The 24,997-nt window shown below is 55.5% G+C and overlaps 1 protein-coding gene across 6 annotated transcripts; it reads left to right on the top strand.

Annotated features, from left to right (window-relative positions):
* The first annotated feature begins 824 nt into the window (after positions 1 to 824).
* On the top strand, positions 825 to 23,275 carry PCDH1 (protocadherin 1). Of its 6 annotated transcripts, XM_090288105.1 has the most exons (6): positions 825 to 1,016; positions 8,897 to 9,759; positions 12,746 to 14,941; positions 20,022 to 20,241; positions 21,199 to 21,237; positions 22,368 to 22,422. In XM_090288105.1, the coding sequence occupies exons 1-5, from the start codon at positions 977 to 979 to the stop codon at positions 21,222 to 21,224; spliced, it is 3,345 nt and encodes a 1,114-aa protein (XP_090144231.1). In that variant the 5' UTR covers positions 825 to 976; the 3' UTR covers positions 21,225 to 21,237; positions 22,368 to 22,422. The 6 variants fall into 6 exon arrangements, with proteins under 6 accessions (XP_090144231.1, XP_090144228.1, XP_090144232.1 ...); XM_090288102.1 differs by lacking the exon at positions 21,199 to 21,237 and having other exon boundaries at positions 22,368 to 23,275; XM_090288103.1 differs by lacking the exons at positions 825 to 1,016; positions 21,199 to 21,237 and adding an exon at positions 7,391 to 7,412 and having other exon boundaries at positions 22,368 to 23,275.
* Positions 23,276 to 24,997: the final 1,722 nt, after the last annotated feature.

Genomic DNA, 24,997 nt, shown 5'->3' on the forward strand with positions numbered 1-24,997 from the left:
GTGTGACAGGGAACGTGTGGCACTGCGAGGGCATGTGACACCGCGCGGCCTCGCAGGGCAGGGACCCGTGTGACTGTGTGAATGTGTATATGTCACTGGTAAATGTGCGGGGCCACTGCTCCCTGCCACCCTCAGGGCAGGTGGTTGGGGGATCTCAAATAGCCCGACTCGGGTGCGTCACCTCATTCTCCCACTTGCTTATTTCCCCCATTCTCATTCTAGAGGAGACTCCGGGTCCCCTAACCCTCCACCTCCAACCGTCCCCTCCATAGCCCCACCTCCACGTTAGCTGCGGCCACCGAGGCTGACCGCTTTGCGGCTTCGACCAGAGGGGCAGGGGTGGATTTTCCCCGGAGCGCAGTGGGAAGGGAGGGCCACACGGGTTGATCTGGGGGCCCTGGCGGGAAGAGGACGGATCTGGAGGAGCAGATGCCCATGGAAGAAGGCACTGGTGGCGACACATCCCCAGCCTCCACTTCCCAGGGGGCAGGGTAGGGACCGGTGTTTGAGTAAGGTTAGAAAGGGAATTCGGGAGGGGTCCTGGATGGGGGCTCGGGTGGGATAAGTGTAAACGGAAAAGCCAAGGAGGGGGGCGGACTGTGTATCCGGGCCCCGGGTAGTGGGGAGATAGCAAAGGGGGCTCCTGGCTTTGGGGAGCGGTGCTCGGGGTCCCCTCCCAGTGGGACCAGATCGGTCCCGAGCTCCACCTCCCGGCCGGGGTGGAGGGGGGCGGGGAGGCGGGCGGGAGGCGGGCGGGCGGGCCGGGAGGGAGGAGGAGGGAGGGGGCGGGACGGGCTCTGCGCTCTGCTCGTTGCTGGCTCCGCCGCCACCTCGCACACTCGGGGAGCGGGAGCGCGACGCGGACGCGGAGCCGCCAGGGCTGCTGCGCCCATAGCTAGCCGGAGCCGGAGCCTGAACCGCAGCGCCAGCCTGAGCCGTGCAGAGCCGCAGCCCGGGCCGGGGCCGGTGGTGGCTCATGGACTGCAAGGCCCGAGGCCGGTGCTGCCCCGAGGCGGGTAAGGATCCGGCGGCGGTGGCTCCCGGCCGTGAGCGGCCATGGCCGGCGGGAGCTGCGGGAGGGGCGCTCGTCCGAGCGAGGCCAAGGGGGCTGTGTCGGTGCTCATCGCGCCAGGGCAGAGGTGGGAGAGGCTGGGAGCTCGGAGCTGGGATTGCGGCCGGGGCACCCTGGCCTCCAAGGTCCGCGGCGAGAAGCGGATAGGAGGAAAGAGGGTTCTGAACCGGCCCCCAGCTTCTGCGTCCCGCACCCATGCTCGCTTGGAACCGCGGGTATAGGAGACTCTAAGAGTGCGCGGAATGAAGAAGGTTTTGGGGAAGAGCGTAGCCCCCAGTTTGGGGGGGGCTCCCTGAGGACGAAATAGCAAGGACCCTCCCTCATCTACCACGCACACACACTTGTTGGGCGACCACCTTTGCTCACTCAGGCGCTTCCAGTTCCCCGCGGGCACCCTGAGGACCAAACCACGGACATAAGTACACGCATACATACATCCGTTCATATGTGAACACAGACATACCTCCCGCACACCAGCGCCCACTGGGGCACCGGCACTGGCTCAGAACCCGCTTCAGCGCCTGCAAGTTCAGCGGCAGGGACATACAACCCTTGGCCAAACGGAACAACAGAACACAACTGGTGTGCCATTCGGACACAAACACAGTGTCCGGCCGATATGTAGGAGTGTCACGCACAGTTCGCCAGATGAACACTCAAAACCTAGCCACACACACACACATTTATTCCTTTAAGGAACACACCCTAATACAAATCGTTACCTACTCCTTGGCCAGAACATAGGTACACATCACAGGTTGGCTTACACTCACATAAACACACAACCCAGTATCTCGGCAAACGCCTTGAGGGCACACACCCTATCACAGTAAGTGGCACCTGCAGCAGCGCCTCACAATCACAAACACAAAATTCTCTGCTTCGCACGTCCTAACAGTGGGTGTCTCTCACACCTTACACCACAGTGTCACATTACATCTTGCAGTGTAGACACACAAACACACACATTCTGTCCCTCTCCCTGGGAGGCCTGATGTCGTCTGGGGAAGCCGGGGTGCCCGGCCAGCCCCTAGCGCCCCTTCACCTTAATCACATTGTTATTGTAAATACCGCACAGCGGGAACCCTGGAGGCCGGCGGGACAGGCTTCCCCTGCTGGCGCCTCCCCCACCCCCACTCCGGGGCTGTCTGGCCGGGTATTCCTGGAACCAGCTGGACCTGGCTGGCCGCACCATCCCACCTCTTCGGGGCTCCAGAGGGTGCAAGCCTGGGGCGGTAATTGCCACCCTCTTCGGACCGGTTAGCTGCGTTCTCCGAGCCACCTGGGTCCCCTGCACACCTGTTCCCCTCTCACACCTGGGCGCCCCCTCCGCGGGTTCCCGACTGCAGGCCAGAGTCCTGAAGGCCGACTAGGCCCTGGGGCGGAGATCGCGGCACGCGCAGGAGCAAAATTGATAGGGGAGATGCACTCGCACCCCTTCCCCACAGCTATCCGCGGTAGCCCGGACTTCTGGCCTCGGTTTCCCCAGTAGTGGTCGACGACTATTCCTTCTAGCAGGAAATATTTGGGGCGGCGTTGAGGTCTTTGAGGACTGAACGTGGGGCAAACACCTCGTTTCCTCCCACCGCGAGAGGGTCAGTTTTATGAGAAGGTTCCCGCCGGGCCTGGCTCTCCGCTTTGTGATTCCGGCGCGGGATCCCTCCCTGCGCCCTCTGCGTGGCTCCCGCCGACGCGGGTTTGCAGGGACCGTAGGCAGAGGCCCGAGATGCGGAGGAGGAGAGATTCCCCGCAGCGGCTCCTGAGGCTGGGGGCGCATGGCGGGGGGCGGGGGGGGGGCTGGCTGAGGCGTCTTCTCACCGCGCGGCGCCCCGCCCTCGCCTGGAGCTTCCCCAGGCCTGGGGCAGCCCAGGTGGGGGTGGAGCCGCCTGAGCTTGAGGATGATGGAGGAACTGTCGCCATCACCCCCTCTCCCCTCACCCCAACACCCCTGCGTTCTCTGGGAGGAGAATCCCCGCAAACTGGGTGTGTGCTGGGAGCGCCCGCAGACCACGGCGGTGTAGGCAGGGGGCTGCGCTGGCCGGCGGAGTCCAGGACGTCGTGCCAGAAGACGCAGGGAGCCTTCCGTTACCTGCTTTGGGCCAACCCTCGTTTACTGCCAGGAAAGAGGGCACCCAGGACGTGTTTGTGGCAGCCCAGAGGGCTGGGTGTGTGTCTGGGGAGGGGTAGGGTGTTACTTTCTAGACGCGGGGGGTCTAGAAGGATTGAAATTTCTAATTACAACTACACCAAGGCATGAGGTGGGACTGAGGGGAAAGGGATAAGAAAGATCTCCGGAGCTGGCCAGGGACCGTGTGGTAGGGGAGCAGGTCAGGTTTCCCTGCTTCCCCCAAACCCAATCCCTAGTTCCAAAAGGGATCAGCTGGAAAGGAGTGTCATGCTGGTCTGGCGTCCTCCTGGCAGTGAAGCTGCTGCTCTGGCTGCTTCTTCAGAGGAGCTGAGCTAGATAGAGAGAGGGAGCTAACTGCTGGGGAGAGTGGGATGGAAGGGCCAGGAGAGGGCCTGCAAGAGTGTGGGTGTGGCTGAGTGGGAATCAAGGCTTGGGGAGAGGAGGTGGAGGAAGCCTCTATGATACAGGCTAACGGTGGCCCCTACCATGAGCAAGGATAGTTGTTGGTGCTGCAGAGATTCCTTCAACAGTGTATTGAGCGCCTATCTGCCAGGGCCCACGGTGGGTGGTGAGGATGCGGTACAGAAATAACATACATACCATCCTTGCCTTCATAGGTCTCCCCAACTGGTAGGGGATTGATTCATTTATTTATGGAACCAATGAGCACCTACTGTGTGCCTGATGCTGGGAATAAAATGCTTTAGTCAGTGATTAGGACATATGTGTGTGTGTTTATATATTTTTTACAATGTAATAGACCTCGATGCATCAGTTCTCACTCATTTAATTCTCCCAAATAAGTTCAAGAGACAGGATTTATTATTTCTATTTCACAGTGTGGAAATAGGTTCAGAAAGGTGAAGTCGCTTGGCCAAGGTCACACAGCTAGGAAGTGGTGGAGCAAGGGTTTGAACCCCGGCAATCTGAATTAAGAATGCAGGTGCCTAGAAGCCCTGCAAAAGCTAATAGAGGGTTGTGGAAGAGAAGGGAAAGGAGCTGAGGGTTGGCACTATTCACCATGGGAGGTCTCTGAATAGCTCCACCCCACACAGCCCTGCTTACTTACCTCCCCTCCCAGACATTCACTTTGTCCCTTGGTGTTTTGTGCTCACAGGGCCAGTGCCTATTGTGTAACAGTGCAGGGGTAGGGGTTTGGGGGGGTCCAGGGCTGACCTGGTCACTGGGACATTGATAGCTGCTTCTGTGTTTCCTCTGTGGCCACAGCATTCAGCAGAAAGTGGATCCTGGTCCCCGAGGTGGGCTGGAAAGAAGGTTCCAGGTGAACCCTCCTCAGATGTTGACACAGATGGTGTTTTTCCTTGGCCTTCCCTGGACTTTGCCCCCTCACACCTCACTGTACTCCTCAGGCCTGAGAAGGAAAAGTCAAGTGTCCCTGCTGAGGCTCTGGCTTCTCAGGGTCCTGAGTGCCCATGTCACTGGGCAGAGGTGGGGCCAGCCTTGCCAGGAAAGCAGCCAGGACTTGGGGAAGGGCAGATAAGGCACTAACCGCTTCAAAGGCTCAGTCAGGCACTAATGACTCCCAATAACTAACCACGGGGGCAAAGTTCAGGCCTGGTGGGAATAGAGGTGAGGCAGGGCCGCCTCAATGTTGTTCATGGCTGCTCTGACTCTCTCTGCAGCCTAGGAGGCCTGGGGTCCTTCAGTCCTTGAACCCGAGGCCCTCTCTTTCTGTTTTCCTCTTTGTCTGGCAGGTTTGGCAGCCCAGGGTTGTGTGTGTGTATGTTGTATGTTGGGGAGGTACATAGCAAACATCATATTCTAGCCATGGGGGGTGATTTCTGTTCACTTCCCCTCCCCCATCAAGCCTTTCTGCCAGACTCTGGGGTGTGAAGAGGCATTCTTTCTCAAACCCTGACTTCCACTTACTACTTATATGACCTAAGACAATTAATTATTCTTTTTGAGCCTCAGTTTCATCAACTGTGCTGTGGGGAGCCATGTAATAATAACCAGTACTCACTTCAGAGAGTGGGAGGATTAGAGGAAATAATGTATGTAAATGTAGTAACATCTCAGGGAGTGTTACTTAAGACAGGGAAGATGATGGTAAAAGTGATGATGATACAGTTTGCACTTCTTTCTGAACTCCTAGGATTTAGTGTATCTCAAAGTTGTTCCCAGAAGTTCAGGGCCATTGCTTCTTGCTCCCTGAGGATTTCTCCAGGTTCTTTCTCAGGAATCAGAATTCCTAAGGGTGGGGCCAGGAAAATCCTCATTTTTAAGGGACTCTCCAGGTGCTTTAAGGGCCTAAACCCTCTTCAACTCTTGCCCCTACTCTAGATACCCTCCCCCAACCCCATTTCCCCCCACATTCTTCCAACCTCTCAGGAACTCTCCACGCCCTCATACCTTCCTTGCCTTGGATATTCCTTTATGATTCTCTTTCCAGCTCAAAAGTTGAATACCACAGTCCTCTCCTGGCTCCTCTCCTTGCTGGAGGTAAGGGATCTCTTAAGAGTGACAAAGTGAGAGAGAATATTGGGGGAGCAGGGGGGGCGGGTCACAAACTTGTTGTGTTTGTACTGCCTGGGAGGCCTGAGGATTGTGATCCTGAGATGGGGTAAGAAGTTCCAGATACAAATCAAAGTCACCTAACTTTGCCAGACCATGGGCCTCTGAATTTGTAGCCAAAACTTGTGAGCATTCATTTTTCTTTGAAAAATCTTAACCATAGTTTCATAAAATTTGTAAAGGGAGATGTGACCCAAAAAGCTTAAGACTCCTTGATCTGAAGAGAGTGAGGGGAGGCAAGCAGTGACTATCTTATTTCTCCTCTTTGTCAGGTTTAGGGCAATCCCCTTGTAACCCCCACGCTGCCAAGACTTATGCATGGAATTGGTGCGCACAATGACCTCATGATCACGTGCTATGCCTGTGCTGTGGAGGGGGTGGGGCAGAATTAGGTGCCTGAAGAGAATGAGGTTCTTTGGAGTCAGGTGTGTTTGGGTTGGGCCTTGAGGGTAGTAAAATGAGCCTGGTGCCTGGTCCTCGAAGGTAGAGGGGAAATGGCTGGAGAGTGAATCCAAATGGAGCTTCAGATAAATTCTTCCTTCTTTTAAAGAGATTAAGATTGCAGCTGCGAACAAACACTCGGTAACTTGATAACGCCTCACACACTTGAAGCACATTCTGAGGACCAGGGAGGGGCTGTGCTTGGGACAGGCCATGGGGAGGAAGTGAAGTGTTTGACTTGTGTAAGGAATCTGTGTGCTCTGTGAGCACTGGCCGAGAGTCTACTAGGAACCTCAACAGAGAAAGATTCAATTGGACTCCAGCAGGTTCTTAGTAGAAAACAAGCAAGGACCACACCAAAAGTGCCAGGATAGGTTAAGCCTGGGAGCTAAAATAATCAGTCATTCAGGAGCCCTTATTGAGTGCCTGCTGTGTGCTGGGTCCGTATGAGGATTTAGGAGTAAGCAGAGCAGAGGCTCTCCTGCTCTCTGCTCAGTCTTGTAGGAGAGACAAACAATTCACAGATCACTTCCCAAACAACTACTTAACTAGTGCTTTGAGGGGCATTTGCTGAGGACTCACTGTGTGCTAGGCATTTAGCCCACATGATTTCAAACTTCCTAAGAAATGGGTAGCATGGTCCCCACTTTCCACATCAGGAAACAGGCTCTAAATCAGTTGCTCCAGCTCATGCAGCCAGGAAGTAGATAGCTGGGGTTGGCCTCAGACTGTCTGATGTCATAGTCCCTGCTCTTTTCCACCCACTGCCTTCCATGTGCCAAATGGGTACAGCCACACAATATGGACCAATAGTCATCAAGTTAGAATTGTTGTCAGTTCCGCCATTGCAGAGTGCCTCTGTCCTGTTCACTGCTGTGTCCTGGTACCTAGGACAAAGCTGGGCACATTATAAGTGTCCAATAAACATTCACGGAATGCATGAATGAGCACTTACCATGTGCCCAGATTTGTGAAGGAGCATGAGTGGAAGCTGGGGGATGCATGTAGGGAGCCCTGTTCCTTTCCTCAGGATGTTTGCTGTTTGAGGCAGAGAACACAGGAATAGGTGCACAATACTGGAACACACGCAGACGGGTGGCATTCCAGGCAGCAGTGATTCATTGCTGGGGGATTGGGGCAGACAATAAGCAGCTATGAGTTGGAGGCTGAGAGGTCACTGTGAGTTGGAGAGGCCTGGGAAGGATTCCTGGGGCACCAAAGCTTGCCTTCAGTGGGGTGAGTGTGGCCTGTCACAGAGCCTGGGGTGGAATTTCCGGGTGTAGGGCAGGTATTCCAGGTGGATGTGGGGAAGTAGGGAAAAGAGACTAAACCTGAGCCCCTTGCTAAAAATTCTGGGCTAAAGACTGGATTTGAGTAGAGGGGCTGGTCATGGTTTTGTTGGAGAGGAGGAGAGAGTCAAGACTGGGACAGTAGCTGGCAGGTCTGGCTGGGGCCTGCAAATGCACATCCTCAGAGCTAGGGGTGCGACGGGCTGAAGAAATGGGTTATTGTGGTGTTGGGGGCACAGCTTGTGGTGCTAGGGTACACAGGGCTAATTGGAAGGATCTGGGGGCGGACAGGGAGAGATGGGACTGGACCTGTTAAGGTGGGTACAGGCCAGGTGTGAAATAAGGGCCAGATGTTTGCAGGGGTAGGGATCAAATAGTGCCAAATGTTCGTAATCAAGAGACTATGAGCAAGGGAGGGGGTGTGGTCAGGGAAAGGCTGGTGGTGTCATTGGTACCTGCGTCCCAGTTAGACCTGCTGGGCTCCCCATTGCTAAGGATAGGTCAAGGCAGCTCCCATTTCCAATTCCAGGGCTAGTCAGTCCTGACCACAGTCCTGACCCCCTAACCTTGTTCTTTACTGTCTTCCACACAGCTGCTGTGTCTTCCCCACATCTGCCAGTGGAAGGTGGAGAGGGAGTGGGAGGCGCACTGGGAACTGTGTGTGCACATGGGCATTCGTGCCCAGGGCCGTGTGTGTTTGGGAGGGAGTTTGGGGAAGGCTAACACCTTACTCCTCAACCCTAACTGTTTCCAGGCCTCGACTGGTGCCCAGTTCAAGCTGACCCTTCATGGGAGTGAGGGACATTGGGCATTATGGGTGATTTTTGTCAGACAAGAAGGACTTGACATGTCATAACTCATACACATACACTAACTGGGCATCTCAGAAGAGACAGAAACAAGACATCACCCCCTCCAGCCACTCTGAGTGGCCCTGAGTGTGGGCGTGGTAATTCAGGGTATGGGGAGTGTAAGGGGTACCTGTGTCTCTTTCCTACTGTGTGTGTGTCGGGGGAAGGGGTTCGTGCTCGAGGCCTCGCCCTTCCGCTAGCTGTGTCTCTATCTCAGTATCGGGTAATTACCATGGGTGACTAAGGCAGGATTCTAGTGAGAAGGAGGTGTTGGGCAAAGCACTGAGTAGAGAGCAGGGCGGAAAGGAGGGAGTGTCAGGTGGGTCAGGGCGTTCCATGGGCGGGAACTGCTCTAGACCTGTTCCAGGTCCCTTACCAGCTCCTCCAGCTGGGGCAGACACCCGCTGCTACACCCAGCTCTGGGTAAGACTCAGGCTGAGGGTGAGACTCGGGCTGAGCTCTCCTTACAGGAGAGCAGTGTGTAGGTGGGAGAGGGAGAGTGGGGGCCTGGCTCTGGGCAGCCCTCGGGGCCAGATTTCTCCTCTTAGCTGAGCATCTGTTTTACCTCTTCCCCTTGCAGCCCTCCTGATTCTGGAGCCTGCCAGGATGGGACCCCTGAGGCCCAGCCCAGGCCCTGGGGGGCAACAGTTGCTGCTGCCGCCCTTGCTGCTGGCACTGCTGCTCCTGCTAGCACCATCCCCAGGCCAGGCCACTCAGGTGGTGTACAAGGTGCCGGAAGAGCAGCCACCCAACACCCTCATTGGGAGTCTCGCAGCCGACTACGGGTTTCCAGATGCGGGCCACCTGTACAAGCTAGAGATAGGTGCCCCATACCTGCGAGTGGATGGCAAGACAGGCGACATCTTCACCACTGAGACCTCTATCGACCGCGAGGGGCTCCGTGAATGCCAAAACCAGCTCCCTGGTGAGCCCTGCATCCTGGAGTTCGAGGTGTCTATCACAGACCTCGTGCAGAATGGCAGTCCCAGGCTGCTCGAGGGCCAGATAGAGGTACAGGATATCAATGACAACACACCGAACTTTGCCTCACCAGTCATCACGCTTCCCATCCCTGAGAACACCAACATCGGCTCACTCTTCCCCATCCCAGTGGCTTCAGACCGTGATGCTGGTCCCAACGGTGTGGCATCCTATGAGCTGCAGGCTGGGCCTGAGGCCCAGGAGCTATTTGGGCTGCAGGTGGCAGAGGACCAGGATGGGAAACAGCCACAACTCATTGTGATGGGCAACCTGGACCGGGAGCGCTGGGACTCCTACGACCTCACCATCAAGGTGCAGGACGGTGGTACCCCGCCACGTGCCAGCAGTGCCCTGCTGAGGGTCACTGTGCTCGACACCAATGACAACGCCCCCAAATTTGAGCGACCTTCCTACGAGGCTGAGCTGTCTGAGAACAGCCCAATAGGCCACTCAGTCATCCAGGTAAGAGTCCCTCCACCTCGTTGTCAGGATGACCCACCTTTAGAAATGGGAACCCTCTCTAAGCTGGTGAGAATTCCCTTCACATAGGGGGAAAACTACCAGGATACTGTGGCAAGACCTCTTGTCCCAAGCCCCAGACAGATGAGACTTTCCCACAAGCCCCACCCCACCCTAGCAGATGATACTACTTTTCTCTATCAAGCAACTTCAGTGACAGTGGCTTGGCATATGACCAGTAATTCCCTCTTCCCCGAGGCAGACTCAAGTTGGAGGAATCTCTAAGAAGTAAAACCCCCTCCCAAGTCAATTAATCTCCACCCACCACCCACCCAGCCGCATGAGCTGAGCTGGAACAAGGGAAACACCTTTTGTCCAAGTAGGATCTCTCCAGAGAAAAAAGCATCTTCCCAACCAGGGGCCCTTTAGCCGTAAGAGATTTTCCTGAAGCTGGAGGATGGAGCCTTACTTCACCCTCCTGCTTGACAAAGTCAGATGAGATCATTTGAACCAGGCGGGTCCTCAGAGTTCTAAAAAACTGGACTCAGATGTCTGTATACTGTCTTCCTCCGCTAGGCACAGGGCGCCCATGGGTATGGGGTGCTTGGCACAGGCGGGGGGCGGAGGGGGCTCAGCAGCCTCTGCTGAAGTTCTCAGCACCCCTCTCGTGGGAACTGCCCCAGGGGCTGGGCAGCTTGGTAGGGCCAGAGCCTGGGAGGGAGCAGAGAAAGCGTCCCTGCAGACAGGTGGGCGTATCTCCCACTGTCATCTCAGCCCTGGCCTCCTGCCAGCCCCAGCTCCTTTCTCCTTCCCCATGGGCTAAAGCTGTCTGTCTCTGATGAGGGGAAGCTGAAGAGGGCTCAGCCTGCCCTGGATGCCGTTACCCGTCCTAGGAAATCCTTCGTACTGTGTCCTCAAAATGAAGTGGGGCATGGGAAGGAAATTCAACCCTTTTCTCTTTTTTTAGAGACTGGTGGACTGAAACCCATAGAAGAGACACTGAGAAAGGAAAGGGAGACAGACAGTCAGGGATGGTGAATAATAATAGCCTAGGTGCCAGGACTACTCTAAACACATTATGTGTATTATAGCATTTAATCCCCACAGTACAAGGTAAGCATTATCCCCATTTTGCAGATGGGAAACTGAGTTGTCCATAAAGTTTAGGACACTTGCCTGATGTCATCCAGCCTGTGTTCAGATCCCACCTTGTCCATGTACAACAGTCTGGCTTTGGAGCCTATGTGTGTGCAGCAACTAACACCCCTCCCAGTGGGTGAAGCAGGAGAGTGGGGCAGAGACGAGACTAGAGGGAGAGGTTGGGAGCAAGGCAGCAGCAGGAAAGAAGCAGAAAGAACTGAGCAAGGATGGGAGGGTAACAGGGACAGAAGTTGAGTCCTAGGCAGACAAAGGGAAGTAAAATATCAAGAGAAGCCGATAAGAAGCTGGGTGACCAATCTGGACACATGGAGACAGTGGGACTCATAATGAAAATGTTGGAGACAGAAATAGATGGCAGGTAAATTGAGGGGTGAGCAGAAACTGCTTGGTTTTCAGTGGGTGAGAGTGGCTTACAGGGGTGAGTGGAGACCTAAGTAGCTGGGAACTCAAGTCCAAGTGTCTCCACTGTGAGAAAAAGTCCTGGCAGGAAGGAAAGAGACCAGCAGTGGCTTCAGGGCCCATTGGGTGCAGAGCCCAGCACTGTGTTAGCACTGGTTTTCAGAGATGGACAGATAAGAGGATGAATGGATGGATGGATGGATGGACAGACAAAAAGAGGGATCAGTGCTATTTAGGGAGCACTTGCCATGTGCCAGGCAGTGTTAGGCACTTACACGTGTTATTCCATTTAGTCCTCACCATAACCCTGTGAAATAGGTTCTGTTGTTATCCCCATTTTATATATTTGTAGACTGAGGCTTGGGAAGATTAGATCATTGGTCCAAGGCCACATATTTGGGAAGTGGTGAAGCTGGTGTTTAAACCTAAGACCCTTCTGCTCCACTCCTCAGAGCTCTGTCAAGTTATGCCTATCCCTCTTCCCCCCTCAACTCCCAGCTCACCTGTCATCACATTCTTTAGTATCTAAGTCATAGCAATTTCTACCTGGTTCCTGTTGCCCCCATGTTTGTATAGAGTGTGCTTCGGTGTTGGCATGGGAGGGTGTGCCTAATGCAAAGGGACAGACAGTTCATTGTTTGATGCTGGAAGCCCAGCCTGCTGCCAGCAGGCTCTGTGGCCTGCACCAGCTCCTCCCTTCTGGATGCAGGCTCTGCTGGATTCCTCAAGTTGGTGCCTAGCCAGCACCAGCCCAGTGGGAGGGGGAGAAACAGGTTTCCCTGGTTTGTCAGAACAGTGGCCTGGTCGGCTCCCTCTGACCCATATCCCTATCTGGCTGCTTTCAAAAGAAATTCCCTCACCTGTGTCCTCCAGGTGGACATGTGGACATGTGGGTCTCCACTGATGTGCAGACACACATGTGCACAAACACACATGCCTTCTCCCTCAATCGCACATATTCACACAATCACATGTGTATGTGCATGCATATTATACACATATGTCATGCATATAAACCATCTGTACTGCTCACACCTTTCCAGCTCTTCAGAAGGGCTGGAGGCCAGTTTAGTTGGGTGGAAGGGCTATACTACTTGGACAACTGGCTCCGCATTCCCATATTCAGGCAGATCAGTGCAGGAATGATGAGCAGACTTTAACTCTGCCCTCTCCCATCTCTAGTAGTTGCTTGTAGCACTGTTGAAGAGTTGCAGGCTGCATGTGTGTTCTTTAGGGAAATAGATCAGGAATATGTGCCAGAGTGTCAGGATCGGGAAGAGGGCGGTACACGGGCTGCTCTTGAAAAGGGTGCCACATCAGGTCTGTCATGTCTGCCATGTGTGTTAGAAAGGCAGCTTGCGTGTCCCTTGGTTTGCTGTTCTGGACTAAGCCATGCCTGTTTTCCTTGTTTTCGTCGCTTGCTCCACAGGTGAAGGCCAATGACTCAGACCAAGGTGCCAACGCCGAGATCGACTACATGTTCCACCAGGCGCCCGAAGTAGTGAGGCGTCTTCTGCGACTGGACAGGAACACTGGACTTATCACTGTGCAGGGCCCTGTGGACCGTGAGGACCTCAGCACCCTGCGCTTCTCAGTGCTTGCTAAGGACCGAGGCACCAACCCCAAGAGTGCCCGTGCCCAGGTAGTGGTGACTGTGAAGGACATGAATGACAATGCCCCCACCATTGAGATCCGGGGCATAGGGCTAGTGACCCATCAAGATGGGATGGCTAACATCTCAGAGGATGTAGCAGAGGAGACAGCTGTGGCCCTGGTGCAGGTATCTGACCGAGATGAGGGAGAGAATGCAGCTGTCACCTGTGTGGTGGCAGGTGACGTGCCCTTCCAGCTGCGCCAGGCCAGTGAGACGGGAAGTGACAGCAAGAAGAAGTACTTCCTGCAGACTACCACTGCACTCGACTACGAGAAGGTCAAAGACTATACCATTGTGATCGTGGCCGTGGACTCTGGCAACCCTCCACTCTCTAGCACCAACTCCCTCAAGGTGCAAGTGGTAGATGTCAATGACAATGCACCTGTCTTCACCCAGAGCATCACTGAGGTCGCCTTCCCAGAAAACAATAAGCCGGATGAAGTGGTGGCCGAGGTCACTGCCAGTGATGCTGACTCGGGCTCCAATGCTGAGCTGGTTTACTCTCTGGAGCCTGAGCCGGCCGCCAAGGGCCTCTTCACCATTGCCCCTGAGACCGGAGAGATCCGGGTAAAGACATCCCTCGATCGGGAACAGCGGGAAAACTATGAGTTGAAGGTAGTGGCAGCCGACCGGGGCAGCCCCAGCCTCCAGGGCACAGCCACTGTTCTTGTCAATGTGCTGGACTGCAATGACAATGACCCCAAGTTTATGCTGAGTGGCTACAACTTCTCAGTGATGGAGAACATGCCAGCATTGAGTCCAGTGGGCATGGTGACTGTCATTGACGGGGACAAGGGGGAGAATGCCCGGATACAGCTCACAGTGGAGCAGGACAATGGTGACTTTGTTATCCAGAATGGCACAGGCACCATCCTCTCCAGCCTGAGCTTTGACCGGGAGCAACAAAGCACCTACACCTTCCAGCTGAAAGCGGTGGATGGTGGTGTCCCACCTCGCTCCGCTTACGTTGGTGTCACTATCAATGTGCTGGATGAGAATGACAATGCACCCTTTATCACTGCCCCTTCCAACACCTCCCACCGACTGCTGACCCCCCAGACACGTCTTGGTGAGACGGTCAGCCAGGTGACAGCTGAGGACATTGACTCCGGTGTCAATGCTGAGCTGACCTATAGCATTACTGGTGGCAACCCTTATGGACTCTTCCAGATTGGGTCACATTCAGGTGCCATCACCCTGGAGAAGGAGATTGAGCGGCGCCACCATGGGCTGCATCGTCTAGTGGTGAAGGTCAGTGACCGTGGCAAGCCCCCACGCTATGGCACAGCCTTGGTCCACCTTTACGTCAATGAGACCCTGGCCAACCGCACGCTGCTGGAGAACCTATTGGGCCACAGCCTGGATACGCCACTGGACATCGACATCGCTGGGGATCCGGAATATGAGCGCTCCAAGCAGCGTGGCAACATCCTCTTTGGTGTGGTGGCTGGTGTCGTGGCCGTGGCCTTGCTCATTGCCCTCGCAGTGCTTGTGCGCTACTGCCGGCAGCGGGAGGCCAAGAGTGGCTACCAGGCTGGTAAAAAGGAGACCAAGGACCTGTATGCCCCTAAGTCCAGCAGTAAAGCCTCCAAGGGAAACAAAAGCAAGGGCAAGAAGAGCAAGTCCCCGAAGCCTGTGAAGCCAGTGGAGGACGAGGACGAGCCTGGGCTGCAGAAGTCCCTCAAGTTCAACCTGATGAGTGATGCCCCTGGGGACAGCCCCCGCATCCACCTGCCCCTCAACTACCCACCAGGCAGCCCTGACTTGGGCCGCCACTACCGCTCTAACTCCCCACTGCCTTCCATCCAGCTGCAGCCCCAGTCACCCTCAGCCTCCAAGAAGCACCAGGTGGTGCAGGACCTGCCACCTGCGAACACATTCGTGGGCACCGGGGACACCACGTCCACGGGCTCTGAGCAGTACTCCGACTACAGCTACCGCACCAATCCCCCCAAATACCCCAACAAGCAGGTAGGCCAGACCTTGCGGCTCAGCACGCCCCAGCCCCCACCCCACCCCTACCGTGGGGCCATCTGGACTGAGGTGTGGGAGTGACAGAGCAGGTGTGTCGGGCCTGCGTGCTCACCAGCCCTCATGAGGGCCAGCCCAAAGCAGTGGTGGGAGATGGGACCAAAGAGCTAAGGATGTGGGGATTCTGGGCTCCTGGTTGCCTCACCCAGGCATGGAGGGTTAGGTGGAGTGAAAATTGAGGAAGGGTAACCTCCTGTTCCCTCCCTGCTGGGAGAGGCCTGTGACTTGTCAAGTCCCGGGACACTGGACCAGCTGCTGAGGCTTGCAGGTGGGGGCTGATGGGCAGGTGAACAGAAGGGTTTGCAGGTCGAAGGGGCAGGGAAGTGGAGAAGTTCCCTCCCAACCTGGGTCTCTATCTGAGACCAGCCATGGTGCTTCTCTATAGGAAAATGGGAGACCTGGGTGCTGGCAGGTCACTGGGTAGGAACTCTTTCAGGGAGGGGCCTCCCCATTTGTGCCTTCTATATGTATTGTGTGTCACCATCTTCCCCACGCCAGGCTCCTGGGGCTGGGCCCCAGTTTCCCAGTCCCAGTTCCAAACACTTATCTTTGACAATAAAGTTCTCTATTTTTTGAGTTTTGGTTTCTTATTTTCCTGGAACTGAGAGAAGGAGTGAGAGAGACTGGAAACAGCCCTTTGTCCTCAGGTTCTGACCCAATTTTCCCATCCCTTCCTTCTGCCCCTTCCCACATCCTAGGCCTTCCCCTCAGCTCCAGCCCTATCTTAATTTACCATCTTTCTGTCCATGCATGTCCATGTCCTTGTCCTGAGGAAAGTGCCCTTTCAAGTAGCCGTCAACATGTCCCCTTACCTCGTGTTTGCGAGGCCTTCTCCCCAGGAATGTTACTCTTTACCAAGAAAGGGCAGGTGGGGATGCACTCAAGTCCTGTCCTTTCTCCACTGGCTGAGACTTGACCTTGCCAGTCTGCCCATATTGAGCAGTCAGTCTCTGACAGACTCAAACCAGAGCACCTGCTGGGTGCAGCCTGCCTATCTCTCGAGAACTCAGAGACCATCTTGATTATACCAGCCACCTTCCCTCAGGTCAAGACCATCCCAAGTCCCTTTCCTATCCTCTTCATCCCAATGCCACTCAACACCCAGCAGTTTGCTGGCCCTTCCCTGTGTGTCCCCACCACGATCACCATCCTGGGCTGCCTGGAGGGAGGGCCCAGAGAGAGGGGAGGGAATCCTCAAGTCCTTTGAATTGACCTGCTCATAGCCCCACTTTTAGGGTGCTCCCTGCTGACTGGGACAGAGACATCCTAGTCCTGCTCCCTCCCTTCCCTTCCTTCAGCGCCTTGCTCTGGCCACCTGGGTTGCTGGCTCTCACTCTCTCTCTCTCCATCTCTCACTTCTTGCTCTCTTGGGTATTCCCTAGCTGTGCCTGAGGGGGAGGGGGGCTGAAGTCGGTGAAGGGCTCAGGTCCTAGGTGAGTCTCTGAGGCCAGAGGCAACCTGTCTCCATGGCAACGGAAGAGGCTTGAGACTCTCCCAGGAGGTGTAAGGCTCCAGCTCTCTACTCTGATTCCATCTGCAAACTGCCCCAATCCCCTGGGGTTAGCCCCAAAGTAAAAACTCCAGGGGGCATTGGAGGAGTGGGGCATGGGCAAGTGAAATCTAGCTTCATCTCATGTCTCCTGGACAAATCACATCTCCAGGGTGATCTCCAACAACTCCTGTCCACTCATTCTTTCTTTCGTTCGCATCTTGCTGCCACCAGCTTTCTTCTATTCCTTTAGCTCCTTCATCCTTTTCTTTCTCACAGTCTGAGGGGTTATCCCTTACTTGGCTCCAGTTCAAACCGCACGTGGAGCCACATTGCATCCCTTCTCCTGACATTGGCCTCAACTGAACCGCAACACCACTGTCATCACCAAATCACGAAGGCTGAGTTCCTCCTGTGTGCTCAGCATGGTACTAGACCCTGAGGAAAAATGGTCACATTTGTACAAGACGTACCAGTGAGAAGATGAGGCAACCAAGAATCTTAAGTGTCGAGTGAGAAGTGCCACAGTAAAACGTCCCAACTTGTCCCACGATTACTTCTGCTACTTCTTGCTTCCTTTTTTTTTTTTTCCAGATTTTACTAGGTGCAACATACCATGCTAAGCACTTTAAGTGAATTGGCTCATTCGATGTTCATAACCCTTTGTGACAGGTCATTATAATGCTCGTTTCACAGAAGTGAAAACTAGTTGGTGATGAAGTCAGAATTCAAGCACAAAGCATCATGCAATTTGATTTCCAGAGTGTGCTGTTAACCATTATGCTATTTATAAAAAGGAGGGGTCCGTGATCAAGTTAGTTTTGGTAGTAAGAGCTGCATTATCACATTGTCCAATTAAAGGTTCTGAGAAGACTGCAAGAAAGGGGGAACCTGTTAAACTTTGTATTACTCTATGTTTTCCAAGTTTATTTGACCGTGGTGCCTCCTTCCCTTTCTTTGAGGAGCACAGTATGGGAAGATGTGCATAGGACATGGGAGTGGACTCCTGGGAGGAGAATGGAAAACTCAGTGATAAGTAAGCGTTGGGCAGGAGGTTCATGCTTGTGAGCCAACTCCTGCGCCAGCAGTATGACCAGGTTGGGGGCAGGGAGAGGGCAGAAAGGGCAGTGTTCTGGCTGCAGTGGAGGGTACAGGAGAGAGCTGAAAGATGAGACTGGAAGAACTATAGGTTGTAAGAGGACACAGGAGCCTTGCCAAAAGTTCCTTAAGAGGAAATGGGAGCCCTGGAGAGCTCATGAGTTTTGGATGAATTGAGTTTTACAAAGTTTAGTGGAATGTATGGTAGACTTAAAGGGAGTAGAGGGGAAGGTACAGGATTGAAACTTGATGGTCTGAATTAAGCTGGTAGCAATGGGGATGGGGGATGACGGCTGGATGAATTTTGCTGAACTTAGGAGAAAAGACTCACAGGACTCAAGGGATAATCGGATATGGGGTAGGAATGGGGAATGAGGGGAGAGCTAACCAGGATTCCCAGGTAGATTGATTTCATCCTTCTGAGTCTGGATGACTGATAGTGATGAGATATGGATCACTCCCCATGCAGAAGCTGACTGAAGAAAGAGAATTTGGTCTCAGACATTCTGAAGGGCCAGTAGAGATAGCCAATTGGAAATATCCAGCAAGTGTCACGCACTACAAGGCAAGGGTTTGAGAGAGCTTTTTGATCTAGGCTTTTAAAGATTTAATAGTAGAGAATTAAAGGAAATATTTGGTGTCGAATATAACCCAGCCCTCCATTTTACAGAAAAGAACCAGGAAAAAAGAGACCCAGTGGCGTGCCTAGTAAGCAGGACTGAATGAAGCCTTAGACTACCAGGTGCAGGTTCTGCAGGGAGGGAGGAAAGAGAAGCACCCAACAACCAGAGCGCCCTGCTCCCCAGACCCCTCCTGGAGCTTGCTCACCCCACCACCAGGTGGACGGTGCTCCTTTACAGCCCCTCAGCCACACATGTCCAGGTCCATTTGGGGGACCTTGTCTGTCATCACCCAGATACTTCAGTGTTGTGATCACAACACGGATCCCCAAGAAAAGCTGCCTCTTCCTGAAGATGGGGTGGAAGCCAAGATGGGAAGGCAGTTCTGGGCTGCCTTCCCATCAACTCCAAAGCTCCTTGTCCTGACAGCCTCCCCCACCCCAGCTGCCTTGAATGGGATGGGGATTACGTGGGGTATCAGGAGGATGGGTCTACCATTCTGGAACCCCCCTCTCTGGCCATCTTGAAACCCCGCCTTGTGAGGGTTTTAGAGGAAAGACAAAGCACTGAAAAAGTCTTAGAGGATTGGAAGGAGCCTGGAGACTCCTTTTCGGCAGGGCCCTGGGCCTGGGTGTCTGTCACCCCTGCGCCCTATCCACAACTCCTAATTTCTGGTTGGCAGGAAAACTGGTGGCTGTCCTAGGTGGATGTTTGGGTGACTGGCTGGTTGTGCCAAGAGCCTAGCTGAGGCTGCCAGGTTCCTGGGGTTATCATTAACCCACAGCAGGCAGACAGGACTGCCTGCTGGGAACAGCCAGTCATAGCTCCTCTCCCGCCACCCCAGCCCCAGTTCAAGCTTCTAAGTCCTGGCTCCACCAAGCCCACAGTCCTTCGCAGAAGCTTCTTCCTGTTTCCTAGGAGTGCATTTGAGGCCAGCCTTCCTAACCCCTGATGGTGGTCAAGCCCCTCCCCCATGCCCAAGTCCTCCTGGACCCTAACCCTTTACAGTTAATACTGTTCCCTGATCTGGAGGATGAGGGAGTTTCCATTGTTCCGCTTTCCCACCCCCAAGGTGCCCTGGTTTGTTATCTGGCCCCCTTTCCTTCTTCCCTCCCACCTGTCTCCACTCCCAGTTCTCTCTGGAGGGGATGAAGTGGGGACAGGGGGGCTGAGTGGGAGCGTGCTCAGCAGAGAGTCCTGAGGCTGCCTTCAGCATTACAAACCAGGCGGAGGAACAGGATCAGAAAAAGGTTGGCAGCTCATTTGGATGGAGGCAATGGGAAGTTACAAGAGCAATGAGACAGGTGAGGAGCTGGAGTTTGGGGGGCTGCTGTTTGGAAATCAAGGGACTGTTGTACTGGTGAGCTATTTTGGAATTAGGAGTCTCTACTGCTTTTAGGAAGCTGTTCTAGAAGTTGGAGGCTTGCTAGTGTTTAAAGGCTCTGCTTGTATTAGGGGAGTTGGCTGGTATGTGCTAGTTCTGGGAGGCTGTGCTGTATCAAGCGGTTGAACTGGATCAGGCTTACTGTGCTGGCCTGGGGGCTGTAGTAACATTGGGGCCTATGCTGTGTTGGGACTTTCAGTGCGTGGTCTTGGCTGTACTGGGAGCTGCCTTAGAATGAAGGGGAAGTCCTCTGTTGGGGTATGTGCCTTCTGGGGGCTATGCTGTGCTAGGGGGCTGGGCCTCTTCTTGGTTACTGCTTAGGGGGCTGGAAGATCTGGGGGTGGGCCTGGCTGAGGCTGGGGCCTGGTGCGGTGGTGGACCCCATAGGACAGCCTGGCGGGCCAGCAGTGACAACTTCTCTCCCTACAGTTACCTCACCGCCGCGTCACCTTCTCCGCCACCAGCCAGGCCCAGGAGCTGCAGGACCCATCCCAGCACAGTTACTATGATAGCGGTCTGGAAGAGTCTGAGACGCCATCCAGCAAGTCCTCCTCGGGGCCCCGGCTCGGCCCCCTGGCTCTGCCTGAGGATCACTATGAGCGCACCACCCCTGACGGCAGCATAGGAGAGATGGAGCACCCCGAGAATGGTGAGGAGTGTCAGCATGGTCGGGGCACCCCAGGAATGAGCAGCAGCCAGAGGTCGTGTCGAGACCTTAGAAATAGCCTCCATTTATTGAGCTTATTGTATGTACAGTAATTACTGTGCCGAGTGCTTTCATGTATATGTTTATTGAATCATCACAACCGCTCTCTGACCTGAGAACTTTATTGTGCCCACTTTACAGTGGAGGAAACTGAGGCTCAGAGAGGATGAGGCACTTATAGGAAGTGACAGAGGTGGGAGGGATTCAAACCCAGGCTTCTCTGACTCCAAAGACCTTGCATTCAGCCGACATTATCCTGCCTCCCTGGGGACAGGACCCCTGAGAATGGTGGCCAGAGGGCTCACTCAGGTAGCGGTGAGGGGACCTTGAGGCAAAGAGGGTCCCATACCAGGAACGGAGGGCCTTGAGAAAACGGAGGGGACTGTGGGTGCTCTGAGGATCTCAGAGAAGCGTATTATTATCCCCTGGGGTGGGGGGAGCAGGAGGAAAGGGCATGCGGAGGTCTGGGAAGGGAAAGGGCTTGTTGGGAGGGGTTAGGAGGGTGATGGCAGAAGGGAGGTCCTGGCCGGAGCAGAGGTCAGTGTGGAAATGTGTGGCGGGTATGCTGTAAGAACGTGGGGTGTGTGGATGTGTGTGCGTGTGCATGTGTGTGGGTGTGTATGGGTGTGAAGGTATCCATAGCAGCCTGTGGAGGGGCAAACTGAATAAGCCTCACCTTGGGATGGGAAGACTCCCCAGCTTGGAGCTGTGCTTGGATCTGGCCCCCTCCCTCAGTCCAAACTCTCCCAGTATCCAAAAAAGATGACGAGTTGCACTCCCAGCCCTGAGGCACCGGGCTCTTGTCTGACCCCCAGGTCCCAGGTCACAGAGTGCCCTCCCCCCACCCTGCCCTCCATGCTCTGTCTCATGCGCATCTCGTCCTTTTTGTGCCCCGCGCAGAGCCGGCTGGTCGGAGCAGGCCCTGAGGCTGAGTGCCAGGTATGTGGGAGCTACTCTGGGGTCTGGGGTCTGGGGGACTCGGCCCAGCACCCGGCCCCACCCACGCAGTGCCCGTGCTCTGCTCCGTGCCACTGTGGGCCCCCCAACTGTGCCCTGAACTGAAGAGTCTTGGTGCTTTGAGGGTTAACAATAGAGCTGTCCCCTCCTCACCTTGCTCTGGCTGGAGGCCAAGCCTAGGTGGGTGGTGTCAGGGGAGCCCCTGCCCAAGGCAGTGCTGCTCAGTCACATCCCCTGAAGGGGGGTCGAGGTCTGGTACTGTCCCTGAGTGAGGGCGGGACAGGGGCAACTTACGAGAAGTGCTCATGGCCTCACTGTTCCCATGGAGACCCCGCTGCCCAGCAACCACACCGGCTACTGCTGATGTCAGGCGGCCAACTCCTGTTCCCATGGGTGTTCTGGGCAGGGAGCTGGAAAAAGGCCAGGGGTGGTGGATGGTGTAGGGGCCGGAGTGAGGCAGAGAGGGGCTGCACGAGCGTGCTTGTGGATGTGTAAGCGTGTGTTTCCATGTGAATTCCCCACCCAGAAGCTCATCCCCTCTTCCCTGGCTTTAGAGCAGGGCCTTGCTGTGTTGGGGTGGGCTTCCAAGACAGCTGGGAGCATGGTGGGGCTTGAGGGGGTTCAGAAGGAAGGTAGGTGTCCCCTTTGTGTGAGGATAGAGTTGCCCGGTGTAGATACGTGTATCGGCACTTATCTGAGGGTAGGTGTGGTGTGTGTGTGTGTGTGTGTGTGTGTGTGAGAGAGACTCTTTAAATGAGGATGGGGGTTTCCTCACCCCTATCGGAGGGTAGATTTGCATGTCTAAGCATGTCTGGACAGAGATGAGTTGTGTGTTCGTGTACTTGTCCGAGGGCAGGTTTGGTGGGTGTGCGAGAACAGAGCTGGAGGGTGGATGAGGATGGAAGGAATGTGTCTATTTAAGGCTAGATTGTCTGTGAGAGAGTATGTGGTGGATGGTGGGAGGGCGTGTGTCTATTTGAGGGTGCATGTGCCTCTGAGCTCAGTGGGCAGGAAGGGGTGTGCACCCTTGTGCTGAGGTGCCAGTGGGAGGCCATGGGGCAGAGCTTTGCAAGGCCACCCTACCTAATGACTGTCCTTGCTCTGCCCTGCAGACCTGCGCCCTCTGCCTGATGTCGCAATGACGGGCACATGTACCCGGGAGTGCAGCGAGTTTGGTCACTCCGACACGTGCTGGATGCCTGGCCAGTCATCTCCCAGCCGCCGGATCAAGAACAGCGCCCTCAAACTCTCCACCTTCGTGCCTTACCAGGACCGAGGAGGGCAGGAGCCTGCGGGCGCTGGCAGCCCCAGCCCCCCGGAAGACCGGAACACCAAAACGGCCCCCGTGCGCCTCCTGCCCTCCTACAGTGCCTTCTCCCACAGTAGCCATGATTCCTGCAAGGACTCGGCCACCTTGGAGGAAATCCCCCTGACCCAGACCTCGGACTTCCCACCCGCAGCCACAACGGCACCTGCCCAGACGGCCAAGCGTGAGATCTACCTGTGAGCCCCCTTCTGGCCGGCGGCCAACCCCTCGTCCAGCCGCCAGCCAGCTCCCAGATGGGTCCATTCCAGGGTCCCACTCCTGACCCCTCCAGCATGGACTTCCTGGCCAGGGCCCCAAGTTGGGGGGGGGGTGGTACTGGCCTCATGACCACGCTGGCCCTTCCCCCATGCAGGGTCCAGGTCCTCTCCCCTCACTCAGCCCCCAGCCCCAAGGGAACCCCTTCTTTCCCTTTATGGGGCTCCCCCAGCTGATGCCCAAGAGGGCTCTTCTACAATGACTAGGCTTCCATCCCTCAACTTCCAGGGAGCACCCCTCACTTTGGGCAGATGGTGGAATCATGGGTGGGCAACACACTTTTAACTCATTGTTTCCCGCATGGCCGACCAGGGCGGGGATAGGATGCCCCCATTCCAGCACTGAAGCAGGGCTGAACTGGGGAGCCCCTCTCCCTGGGAACTCCCAGAGGAAACTTCTGACCACCGGTGGCTCCCAGAAGGGCTTTTGTTACCAAAGGTGGGGTGGGGATGGGGGTGGGAGTGGGGCAGAGGCCTAGTCTTCCTATACTACTCCTGGGCTGACCCACCTGCCCACCACATGCTCATGCCTGTCCCACCTGGGCCCGCCACCCTCCCTGCTGGTCATGCAGTGTCTGTATATAAGGACCTTGGAATGATGTCCCCATTTCTGCCTGATTTGCAACTTTTCTTGTTGATGTTGTGTTGTCTTGGGGGACCCCTCTGGGGGGGACCTGCCCTATGTCCCCTACTCCCTGCCACAGTGCTCCCTACCCCAGGCCTCTATTGTTCCATGTTGTACATACCCTTGGGGCCATGGTGGGATGGGGGTGCAGGCCAGGGAAACAACAGGTGGGTGGGGTGGGGGTGGGGGTAACATTTGCCTATCAGCAGAGCTGGGCTTTTATTTAATTTTTTTAAAAAAATACAAATCTCTATTTTTTTGGAACTGTTGCGCTGTGCCCTGGGGGGAGATCCCCATTCAGGCTGGCCCCCCCACATCCAGATGAGCATCACAGAGGGGCCCTGAGGTTGTGGGGGGCAGCTAGACAGGGGAAGGATGACTGTGCCTCTGGCCTGGTTGGGTGAGTTGGGAGCAGGAGGGTTTGCTCAGGGGGTGGCTGATTGCTGCCCCCAATAGGGGGGACCTGCACCCTGCTTCCTCCCTGTCCCCCACCCCCAGCCCCTGCCATGACTGACCCGTCAGCCTGTAAAACCACCATTGCCTTGATCTTGGGGTGGGAAGGGCTGCCTCAGGGCACCCTGGGCTCCTGGCCCCCTTCTTCCAATTGGGCTTCCCTTTGCCAGGGTCAGGGGTCCCATGGGGGAGTGGGTGGGAAGATTGGAGGCCAGAGAAGCCCAGTCAGCCATGATGAGGTGGGATTCCTTTCTTCACCTCTGGGGGCCAGGGTGTGAGGGGCATCCTGAAGAGCCCCCGTCTCCCACTGTGGCCATCTCAAAGCCTCAGTCCCTCTTCCTTCCAGAAACCCCCACCGCCTTGGCCCATACCTCTTCAGCTCCCCAGGGACCTAGGTGGGGAGGCTGGAGACTCAGGGTATGGCCCTTGCTTGACTTAGTCTAAGCTTGGGGGGGGCAGCCCTAGGGTGGGAGGGGTGGGTACAGGCTGCTGGGTTGTCTGGTGCCTTTGGAAGCTGTGTTGCTGGGGTCTTGACTCCTGTAACCCCAGAAACCCCACCTCTACCCCAGAAAAGCCAGGAGGCTGAGGGATCACCCTTTACTCTGCTCCTCACCCCTAACTTGGCTTTGAGTAACAGTGCTGGGAAGGAGAGCATTGGTAAGCTGGTGACCCCAGCACACACACAGCCCTTCTATGGAGGGTAGGAGGTAGAGTGGGCTGGGGTGACAGCAACCAGGTCTAAGGGTTGGCCAAAAGCTCCTTTCCCTGGGGGAGGCCCAGAAAGTGGGCTGGGGCTTGTTAAAGAGATAGCCCCTTCCCCCTGCACAAACGGGGCAGGTGCAATAGTGGTGGAGTTGGTAACATGAGGTGCCCAATTGGTGGGGCAGTGGCCCCGAGGGCTGTCCTGGGTCCTGGAGGTCAGGATTCTGGCAAGAAGATTGTATGAGGCCCATTTGCTTGGTGAAGAGGGTGGTCTGGACAGGAGGCATTCCTGGGGTCAGTGGACTTCCCTCAGATGCCCCTGGTGGCCTGGGCATCCTGCTCTGGTCTTGGAGACCCCTGAGCACTGAGTGGAAGGGCAGA

Source organism: Furipterus horrens, unplaced genomic scaffold (genome assembly GCF_987537825.1).
Source record: "Furipterus horrens unplaced genomic scaffold, mFurHor1.1.pri manual_scaffold_10, whole genome shotgun sequence".
NCBI classification, from domain to species: Eukaryota; Metazoa; Chordata; class Mammalia; order Chiroptera; family Furipteridae; genus Furipterus; species Furipterus horrens.